Source organism: Panthera tigris, chromosome F2, assembly GCF_018350195.1.
Source record: "Panthera tigris isolate Pti1 chromosome F2, P.tigris_Pti1_mat1.1, whole genome shotgun sequence".
Lineage (NCBI taxonomy): Eukaryota > Metazoa > Chordata > Mammalia > Carnivora > Felidae > Panthera > Panthera tigris.
The window spans coordinates 43917358-43928738 of NC_056676.1; the positions used below are offsets into that span (position 1 = coordinate 43917358).

At 40.9% G+C, this 11381-nt stretch overlaps 1 protein-coding gene and 1 non-coding gene across 2 annotated transcripts; both read right to left on the reverse strand.

Annotated features, from left to right (window-relative positions):
- Nucleotides 1–1229: 1229 nt before the first annotated feature.
- Nucleotides 1230–5356, reverse strand: RPL30 (ribosomal protein L30). The gene is made up of 5 exons (XM_007073294.3): nucleotides 5297–5356; nucleotides 5138–5189; nucleotides 4730–4875; nucleotides 2063–2193; nucleotides 1230–1329 (listed from the first exon to the last, which is right to left on the reverse strand). Exons 2-5 carry the CDS (start codon nucleotides 5156–5158, stop codon nucleotides 1280–1282), a joined length of 348 nt encoding a protein of 115 aa, XP_007073356.1. The 5' UTR covers nucleotides 5159–5189; nucleotides 5297–5356; the 3' UTR covers nucleotides 1230–1279.
- Nucleotides 1505–1636, reverse strand: LOC122235165. Its single transcript, XR_006213301.1, has one exon. It is a non-coding gene; the product is annotated as a small nucleolar RNA SNORA72 (small nucleolar RNA).
- Nucleotides 5357–11381: the final 6025 nt, after the last annotated feature.

The window sequence follows — 11381 nt, forward strand, 5'->3', positions numbered from 1 at the left end:
CTCCCAAATTGAGAAATACTGAGTAACTGACGAACCAGTAAAACTAGTTGGTAACAGCTACTCTTCACATGGTATCCATAACATCAAATTCCAGACATAAACTAAAATTATGTAATGTTATCTTGAAAGAAACCCATTCCCCTTTCAATGAAACTGGGAATCTGACCCACCCATGGTTACCATAGCAATTAAAGCCTCAGGGGTGCCCGGTAGTTCAGTGGGTGAAATGTCAGGCTGCTCTGGTCACAATCTTGCAGTTCCTGAGATGGGAGCCCCAAGGCACTGGATTTCAGGCAGGTGGTGTGGCGCCTGCATAAGATTCTCTGCCCCTCCCCCACTGGCATGCTCAGCTCCCAAAAGAAACAAAAAAGTCTTGTGACATTCCAGAGCATTTTGATGGCCTCATCAAGGTCTCACTCATCTACCACCTGGTTTTGGGTAGTACGAGAGTTGGATCATCTGAAGTCCAAACGATATGATGTGGTTATTTCTGACACTTTTGCAGCCTTAGAGCACAGCATTGCATACAGTATACCCCACCAGCAACATTTGACTCTGTAAATCAAGATAAATCTACAGTATTTTTCCCTAAATTAACTGAGAATGTTCCAAGGGAAATGTGGGAAAAGGGTTCCAATGGACATACATGGAAGATGCAGTATGCAGCTTCCTAAAAATCTGAACACCAAACACTTCACGGTGCTATCTTCCAGGAATAAAATTATATAAAACAAATGTTGGGCAACCGGATTTAGCACTTATTGAAGACCTGGGATTATTCTGAGGGGCTCTAAGTACATTTCTTCTACCTGAACCACTACACACCCTTTGGAAAAATCCTTCTTCATTAAAGTTCAATAGAACTTTTCTCAGACTGAAAACATTTCGGGTGAGGATATTTCATTTAATCCTGTCTGCTACTCATTTGTAGATATAAGCTGCGTTATGAATTGCAATTCTGGTTAAATTCTGGGTATTGATCTTTGCTGCCTCTCAAACATATTCAAATAAAAAATGCCAACAATATTCCAAGATTGGAATCTCTTAAAAATCTAGTATAGGAAAGGAACTCTGCACTCCCTTTATAAAAAGGAAAATGGCAACTGGGATGTACAGCTATTAACCCAAGTCTTGCCACCATATCTAAGTGCCTCATCCTCTCAAATTCTATCTTCAGGAAAATATATGGGAACAGAAAGATACAAAGAAAATAACGGAAATGAATACAGTTTTTAAAACAAGCTCTAGCCAATTTTATTAACGAAAAATTTTACGTGATTTACTTTTCCCCAGTCTGTTCTGGCATGCTTCGAATGATATCAGAATCACCTAGAAAATAAGACATAACAGTTTTACAATTTGTTTAATGGCAACTGGTAATCATCAAATTGGCAATGGTTATCTTCGAAAGTTGTTACACTAGCTTTGCTGTCATTTCTCAAGGATGATCAGATACCTAGAGTCACAGACATTTTCCACAGATGCATCATGTAAGTCAGAGTTGGTTTATCACCAGCATTGATAAAACCAGACCTAGGGAAAGAACTAAGTCTGGGGACACATGCATGGTCTTAATATAGCGAATGTTTAGCCTGCCCTGATTATTACAAAATCAGAACAGCGAGAATATTCGCAGTCTTTTATGAATTAATTAAAGACTCTTAAGTTCTAAAATATAACATGATCTGTATTTGTAGCCACTTCTTTTTCTCAACTGAATCTTTACCCATCTGTCCTTAGGCAGCCAGTAAGGATTCCTTTCTACTATTTCATTTGATCCCTCCTCCCCCCTTTATAATTTCACCTTTACCAAGGTCCTAAATTTTAAGGGCTTCAAACAATTTTCATAATCTCAAAGTAAAAAAACTTCATTTACACCAAGACCTATCATAACGTACTTATATCCGTTATCAATTTTCTGTGAAATAAAACTACAGGATATCCCTTGCTATATATCCATATTCTGAATATCTGAACCTAGTTAGCAAAGATATTTGTATACCAAAGAGTACTTGTAATTACATTATAAAGGGAAAATTCTTTTATGACTTAAAAAACATACCTGGATCAATAATAGCTAGGGTGCACACTCTGTAGTATTTCCCACACGCTGTGCCCAATTCAATATTATTGCCGCTGTAGTGATGGACACCAGTTTTGGCCAACATGGCATAGTATTCTATTTCAGATTTCCTTTGGTAAACAAAAGACAAATAAATAAATGCCATACCAAATGACTGACAGATTACATGTTACTATTTCCCTCAGAAGTTTTAACTTCCAACGGTCATCAAATCAATAATCACCCTAAAAAAAGTATCATATCCATTAGCCAATACAAACCATCCTTTCCTTTGGTCTTTCTAAGAAATGGGACACCCAGCAAATAAATATCTTCTGAATACCTATGTTTAAGACCATAACTATGCTTATGGAAAAGAGGGCAGGATGTGAAATAAAAATATTTACTTAGCATTTACTACACATCAGACACTTTACATTATATAATCCCACAATAACCTCTTAAGTAAAACATACTCATTTTTTTTTAACTAATAAAGACATCCAGGCACAGATCAGTAAGTGGAGGTTCCAGAATCCAAACCTGTGTTATGTTTCAAAGATAAACTATTTCTGGAGGTGCCCAGGTGGCTCAGTCAGTTAAGCATTGGACTCTTGGTTTCAGCTCAGGTCATGACCTCAAGGTTTGTGAGTTCAAGCCCTGTATTGGGCTCTGTGCTAACATCGCGGAGCCTGTTTCAGAGTCTCCCTCTCTTTGCTCCTCCCCCGCTAGTGCTCTCTCAAAAATAAATAAACTTTAAAAATGATAAAATAAATGATAAAAAAAAGATAAACCACTTTTATCACTCTCTGGTGCTCTGAATCCTACATGGGGAATGATATTACTTACATAAAGTTAACATTTCTGCGTCAATTGAGTAGACAAACATTAATGGTTTTACAAGTTAGAAGAGTCCTAACGGAACCTTGCCACTACTCAAAATATGGATCCACAGACCAGCAGTAGTGTGGGTGCTTGTTAAAACCGCCTAATGTCAGAGGCACCTGGGTGGCTCAAATGGTTAAGTGTCCACTGACTCTATTTCAGCTCAGGTCACGATCGATCTCATGGTTTCATGGTTCGTGGCCCCTGGTAGGGCTCTGCGCTGACAGTGGGGAGCCCGCTTGGGATTCTTGCTCTCCCTCTCTCTAGCCCATTTCCTGCTCCTGGGCACTCTCTCTCTCTCTCTCTCCAAATAAACATTTAAAAAATTTCAGGGGCACCTGGGTGGCTCAATCCATTAAGCGGCTGACTTTGGCTCAGGTCACAATCTCTCAGTTTGTGAGTTTGAGCCCCGCTTCGGGCTCTGTGCTGACAACTCAGAGCCTGGAGCCTGCTTCAGAGTGTGTGTGTGTGTGTGTGTGTGTGTGTGTCTGCCCCTCCCCAATTCTCACTTGGTCTCTCAAAAATAAACATTAAAAAAAAATTAACAAAAAATGCATAATGTCAGGTCCCATCCCAAACCCATCAAATCAGAACCTGCATTTAACAAGATTACCAGTAATTGTGTGCACATTCACATTTGAGAAGCACTGATATAGAAGGTAAGCCTGAAGACCAAACCATGGGATGGGATGGAGGACAGAGCACTCCAGGCAAGCCAATTATGTACAGACACCCTATATAAAATGCCACGAGAAGGTTATGCATTACCACAGAAAAAACTCAATGCAGTGTAGCAGACTGATCACATGGCTTGTATTCTGTACAGTCCAAATCTCTTTAACTTATTTTCCATGCTAAGTTCAATTTCAAAACAGTGAAGTCAAGCAAAAACTTGGGGAACTAGGAACCTGTAGCTCCACAGCCAGCCTGAGCTTTTCTTACCTTAGTTTTACTATACTGTAACAAGTTCAAAAAATAGGAGTACTTTTTTAAAAAACTTACTTATTTTTGAGAGAGAGTGAGAGAGCAGGGGAGGGGCAGAGAGAAAGGGAAAAAATCCCAAGCTGGCTCCAAACTGTCAGCACAGAGCCCTATGCTGGGCTGGAAACCACTAACCCACTAACCCTGAGACCATGACCTGAGCGAAATCAACACTGGACACTTAACTGATTGAACCACCCAGGCAGCCCCCAAAACGGAGTACTTAAAAAAATTTTTTTAAATGTTTATTTATTTTTGACAGAGAGAGAGAGAGACAGAGCATGAGCAGGGGAGGGGCAGAGAGAGAGAGGGAGACACAGAATCCGAAGCAGCTCCAGGCTCTGAGCTGTCAGCCCAGAGCCCGACGCGGGGCTCGAACTCACGGACCGTGAGATCGTGACCTGAGCTGAAGTCGGATGCTCAACCGACTGAGCCACCCAGGCGCCCCAAAACGGAGTACTTTTCAAGAATGACCAAAAAGGCATGACACAAAATACATGGAAAAACAAATTTCTGTGCCTCCCTCAAAGTTTGACGTTCCATGGTTTTTCCCTTTCTTGCCACACTTCTCCAAAATATAAGCTTACAAAGAGAAAACATGATGGGGGGGGGAGGGGTGGTTCAAGACCCAAACACCACAGAAGCATCCGTAAATTTTCTGCAGGTGCTCGCTCCTAAAACAAATTTTACATAAAGCCGAGTTAGTGCTACCCCGATTGCCCAAGCTTACACTCCTGGATATTCACTTCGATGAATATGCAGTGGACGATACACACACTCAAGGTTCCTTGGATTGATTACCTCAAGGCTGGGCAGTTGTTGGCGAGGATGACCAGTTTCGCTTTGCCATGTCTGATCATTTTCAGAGTCTGCTTGTACCCCAACACGTACTTCCCACTTTTCATAACGAGTTGGAGCCTAGAGTTGATGGACTCCAGCGACTTTTTCTACAAAGCAAACATTTAACACGGACCTGAAGGCCTTGTTTTTAACCATCTCAAAACAGAATCCAGCTTTTTGGAAGCTGACCCCTTTAAGAAAAACCTCCTAAGTCTAGGGTCCCAAGTCACTGAGAGGACCGCTCGGTTTCCTCTCGGGTCCCTCCAAGCCAGTGAGCATGCTGTCTCCCCGGTGTGCTCAGATCGGCCCACCCCGGCCTAGACATTCCTCCACGTGAATCGGCTTCCGGCCCTGCCCCGCTTCACTCACCGTCTTCTTTGCGGCCACCATCTTCCTGCCTTAGGTGCGGGGCGGACCCAACCTAGAACATACAAAGGACAGGACAGGTCGTTTAGGATCGGAACTCCAAAAAGCAACTCACTGCGCTGCCAGTGCGGCCCGCACCTCAGCCCCGCAGAGCCCACTCACCAGAAGCAACCGCCAAAATGGCCGGGAGAGAGAAAGGAAAGAGTTCCCACAATGCAAAGCTCTTCACTGCAAAGCCGGGACGCCGGAACCGGAAGTAAGCCGCAAGCGGAAGGGGCAGGGCAAGAAGAGGAGGACTGCTGCAGGTCGCTGTTAGTACAGCCAGTTAGAGTGGCGGTGGGATTCTGTGCCTTCTCTTGCTGCGGGACTTAAAGCTGTGTTAGTGTGTTCCTCCCAGCTGCAGACTCGAGGAACGTCGAACGGGCCGGGAGTTAGAGAAGCCGACTGAGGGTGAGGCGGGAGGGGCGGTGAGAAGAGGCGGCTGGATTCACGGTCTTGCTGCCGCTGAACTCGTCTGTACCGAAGCCGCGGCTCGTGGGGAGACTCGAGGAAGACTTCGGTGCGCCTCGGCTCCCGGGTCTACCTTCCCGCGTCAGTTCCGCGTGGGCCGAAGCAGCTGTGTGCCCTCCCCTGTCTTCGCCCAAGTTGCCGGCCTCTCGGAGAACGGTGGCGCCCCCGCGCTGGCTTCCCCAAACTCACCTCTTAAGTGGCGGTGTTAGTGCGACCTTGTAAGCTCAATTTGCAACAGAGAGCAATAAACAGTTCTAATTTAGAAATCTTTTTGTTGTGAACGTTGGACCTTGATATAAATGTCCAGTGAAGGATTATTCAAAATAGGAAGCACAGAGCTTCCAAAATGTACCAGCACCAAAAATGTAAAATCGGACCAATAGGTAAGCTGTCATTATGTGTCAACTTTTAGGAATCAGAAACAGTCACAGTTGCTCAAAGACATGTGAACAAGGATATTTATTTTGGTATTATTTTTGATAGCAAAGGAAATCAGAAACATGCTCATCATTTTTTTTTTGTTATTTTTTTCTTTAATGTTTATTTTTGAGAGAGAGAGACCGAGACCGAACACGAGCGGGGAAGGGGCAGAGAGAGAGGAAGACACAGAATCTGAAGCAGGCTCCAGGCTCTGAGCTGTCAGCACAGAGCCTGACTCTAGGCTCGAACCCACGGACTGCAAGATCATGACCTGAGCCGAAGTGGGATGCTTAACCGATTGAGCCCCCCGGGCGCCCCAAATGCTCATCATTCTGTATGTGTGTATATATATATATATATATATATATATATATATGTATAATATATAATGCATATATATAAACAAACCAATACATGTGTTTGTATATGCATACAAAATTCAAGTCTGGAAAGCTAATCATCAAAACTTACCACTGGGTAAGATATGAGAAAAGTGGGTGATGAGAGGACATTTTTTACCTTAAATATTTCAGTACTACTTGAATTATTTCACAGCATGCATTATGTAAAGTTCCTTATTAACCATAAAGTGGTGATTTAAATAGATCTTGTGAAACATCAGTTATATCTGAAAAGAATATTTCTCAAAGAATGGCTCCCAGATCACGTAATTCAGAATCACCTTGAATTCTGACTCTTGGACCCCACCCAGGTATGTGGAAGAAGTGTTTGGTGGGGCTTGGGAATCGTTTTAATAAGCAGCCTCAGTGATTCTTATAAATACTAGAATTTGAGGAGTAAGGACCTAAAGAATGAGGGGCGCCGGACTGGCTCAGTAGGTAGAGCATATGACTCCTCTTGATCTTAGTGTCATGAGTTTGAGCCCCATGTTGTGGGTAAAGGTTACTTTTAAACACCCACACACAACTGAAGAATGAGATAGGCAAGTTGTTTTTGAGGCATGCCTGCTTAGGTAAAGACATAAACTAAATAATGAAGCCTTACACTTTTATACTGAGCCCTATATTTTCAAAGCTTTTTAATACTAACTTTCTCCCAAAGTAATCAGGATAGAGATCACCCCCATTTTAGAGATTAAATGATTAAAGTACTTGATATGACTTTCCTGGGGTACTTTTCATTCTATGTTACCAAGTTTCTGGTCCTTACTATATATGTGCTCTCTATACTTTAAAGAAAGGCCTTAGTTGCTTTCTCCCAGGGATCTTCTTATTATTTTGAATTGGAAGACAGAGAAGCCCAAAACTTATTTTATGTATGAAACATGACCACAAAATATTTGAGAATTCTTCCTAGGGGATCTTAATGGATTTTGCTGTATCTCTATGGAGACAGATTTAGGTTCTTGGTTTTTGTTTTTCTTTTCCTTTTTTTTTTTTTTTTTTGGTTTATTTTTGAGATAGAGTGCAAGTGGGGGAGGGACAGAGAGAGAGGGAGACACAATCGGAAGTAGGCTCCAGGCTCTGAGCTGTCAGCACAGAGCAGAACAAGGGTATTGAACCCACGGACCATGAGATCATGACCTGAGCCAAGTTGGACACTTAACCGACTGAGCCACCCAGGCACCCCAGGTTCTAGGTTTTTCTATTTAATATCTGCATGACTTGGGGTAAATTGTCTAAAGGTTCTAAGCCTCAGTTTCTTCATCAGAAAACTAGAATAATATGTCTACTTCATAGTATTGTTGTGAGGATCACAATAAATGTAATGGTGTATAAAACATCTAGCATAGCCCATAGTACAGAATAAATGGGCAGTGAATATTAGTTCTCTTCCTCAATCCAACTCCTACCTCCCTAACCTCCCCAACCTCCCCAGCACAGCCACCCCCCCCATACCTAAAGTCATTCACAACATCATAAAACCTATGCACTAGGGGAAGAAACACTTGCAATACAAAAATGACAGTCAAATCTTTTGGCTCAAGAAGATTTTATAAAATTGTGGCGCCTGGGTGGCTTAGTTGGTTATATATCCAACTCTTGATGTCGGCTCAGGTCTTGATATCAGCTAGGTCTTGATCCCAGGGTCATGGGATCCAACCCCACATTGGGGTCTGTGCTGATGGTGCGGAGTCTGCTTAAGATTCTCTCTGTTGGGGCACCTGGGTGGCTTAGTTGGTTAAGCATCCAGCTTCAGCTCAGGTCATGATCTCAAAGTTTGTGGGTTCAAGCCCTGCATCGGGCTCTGTGCTGACAGTCTGGAGCCTGCTTGGGCTTCTCTCTCTCTCCTCTCTCTGCTCCTGCCCTGTTTGTACTCTCTCTTTCAAATAAATGAATTTAAAAAGATTCTCTCTCTCTTTCCCTCTGTCCCTCTCACCCGCTCACTTGGTCTTTCTAAAATGAAAAAAATTTTTAATTAAATTTCCCACCTTTGTATTTTATTAGAGCAGAAATTGGCAAACTTTTTCTATGGAGTCAAATAATAAATATTTTAGGACTTTGAGGCCATATGTTCTACGAGGCAACTACTCAGCTCTGCTGTTGTTTCACAAAAGCAGCCATAAGCAATATATAATGGCTGTGTTCCAGTAAAATTTTATTTACAGAATCAGGCAGCCGGCCAAATTTGGCCTGCAGGCCATACTTTGCTGACCCTTGTGTTAAAATATTACTCTTACTATTATTAAAAATGGGTGCTTTAAGTCATGTCCTCATTCTAAAGAGATGTATGTTGAAGTATTTACAGATGAAGTGTCATGATTATCTGCAACTTATTTTTGAATTGCTAAAATAAATGTAAGTAAAGTCCTAAAATAAATGAAGGTAGACAGTTGGGTAGAGCAAATGCAGCAAAGTGTTAACAATTGTTGAATTTAAAGTGGAGGGTATTTAGGTATTGGGTGTATTATTCAACTTTCTTGAGTTTGAAAATCATCATACTAAAAAGTTGAGAAATATATATGCCTTAAGAAAGGACTTTGCCATCTAGATATTATTTTGTTTTTTTCTGGATGCCCATCTGTAGCATTTCAGAGTGATTTTGAAAAAAATACCAACAGGTAAATGTGATAGAATAGAATTAACACAAGGCTTTGGATTTCCATTCACCAAAATCGCTGCTCCAAGATTCTGAGAACTCTGCAGGCACCTGCATTCATTGTGCTTTTGGTTTATACTTGCTATGGGAATTAAAAGTGACAGGCTGCATTCCCGGTTAGAGCAAATACTAACAAGTTCATGTGATATTCATTGGTTCAGTACACTGGCCCATCCCCTTAAGCAGTTAAAACTATCATATTCATTATCATCGCTATTACTTAGTGTCCAGATTAGGAAGTGGCCCATTAATACAGGTGACCCTTGAACAACTCAGAGGTCAGAGGCACCGACCCCCCACATTTTCAAAAGCCCATTGTATAACTTTTGACTCCTAAAAAACTTAACTACTAATAGCCTCCTGTTGACCAGAAGAGCCTTATCAATAACATAAACAGTCAGATAATGTATTTTTTATATTCTATGTATTATATACTATATACTTACAATAAAGTAAATGAGAAAAGAATATGTTCCTAAGAAAATCATAAGAGTAAATACATCACAGTTCTGTATTGGAAAAAAAAAATCCACATATAAGTGGACCCTTCTGGTTCAAATCAGTGTTGTTCAAGGGTCAGCTGTAATTTGGAACTCTATTTGTCTAACTCACCCTTCACATTCTTAAGTCACCCGGACATTAAACATGCTCAGAAATCTGGTGAGGGAGGGACAATGAATCCAAGTGAAAAGATCCTGTAAACTGAATGAATGTTGGTGACCTTTTGACTAACTAAACACACATAGACCAATATAAGAATTCTGAACCATTAGAGGACAAAGGGGAATGAATGCTACCAATTCCTCTGCACCCTTTCTGCCTCCACAATAATAAGGAATCCAAAATATTTCTTCTGTTCCCCTCTCTGTTCAGACTAGGAATGCTCCAGACTGCACTGGATTAAAAATAAGCCAGGGAAATGCTTTCTCCTTTTTTTTTTTTTTTTTTAAACCATTTTTCCATCCAAGGAGCATAGGTTTTTTATATTCTTAGATACAAAGAACCCAGAATACTTCACTATTTTACTTTAGAGGGGTGACATTTTGGGAAAGTAGTGTCTATAAATGTCTTTGGATTATTTTATATTTCTTAGAGTCCATTTTTGAAATTTTAGTATAAGTGGGGTTACTATGTTTCTAAGTGTCCATAATAACATTTTACATATTCAGTAATTTGAAAAGCCTGCCATGTACATGTACTTTTATCCTTAATAAAGCTGTAATACACAGATTAAGACACTGATGTTTTTTGCTTTTAACTGAAACTTAATACTATACATGATGTAACTATGTCATGCTGATCAGAAAATGTCACTGATTAGCTAATGGAGAAATAATAAATGCAAATTTGTGACATCAAAATATGAGTATGTCGAAGAAAAATGATAAAAGGACTCCTTGGAGGTGAAAAGACTTATGAACTATGCTTTCAAGATACAACTCAATCAAGGTACTATTAGCATTTAAAATCGCAGTATCAGGTATGTTCAGGTATTATCAAGAATAAGACAGGACAGGTAATTGCTAAGAAGGAGAATAGTCATGGAGGGGGAGGTAGGGTAATCATTGTATGTTAGTCTAGATACTTAAGTTGTGAGCAACAGAAACAAACTAGCTCAGTTAAGCATAAAAGGAAAATTATGTTGTAGTTTACCAAGTGAACAGGAAGCTTGGAGAGTAAGACCCAGATCTGTGCATACTGGTCATGGGAGAAGCAGTACCATTTATTAGTCACTGGTTCAGAACACTCTGCAAAACACAGGATAGCACTCCAACCTTCAAAGGGGTTTTATCTTGGTTGGTGCCATAAGGGAGTGTTTACTGTGCCCTTCCATCATCCTACGGGTTTAGCTGCTTCTGGCTATTGAGGTAGAAGAGAAGACCAGTAAATCACATAGAAATTAACCTATTACGTTACTTGTCTCATAGTAAAGCGAGTTATTTAATAAGATACACCGAATGTAATGTCTTGGTATGTAATGTCTTGATGATACCATCCACTAATGGATGGTGCTGCCAGGGGCCTGAAGTGCAGGAAAAGCAAACATAATCCACTGTCTATTAAAATAAAGATTTTCTAGTGCTTCAAAAGAGGTCTGATCACTCTTTCACAAGGTGGCTGATAGGTCCCCTCAAATTAGAGGTGCCATTTTGGAGGCTTACGCTTGGTTACTCTTACTGCTGCTGGCAAACTGGGCACTTACCCAGGGAAACCATGTTAAGTGGAGGAACATGGTATTGAGCATATATATGGCTTC

Coding starts and splice junctions, on each gene's coding strand:
- RPL30 (XM_007073294.3), bottom strand. CDS start 5,158: ATGGTGGCCGCAAAGAAGACG. Junction 4,876..5,137: donor TGGTGGCCGCAAAGAAGACG/GTGAGTGAAGCG, acceptor TTTGCTTTGTAG/AAAAAGTCGCTGGAGTCCAT. Junction 2,194..4,729: donor AACAACTGCCCAGCCTTGAG/GTAATCAATCCA, acceptor TGTTTACCAAAG/GAAATCTGAAATAGAATACT.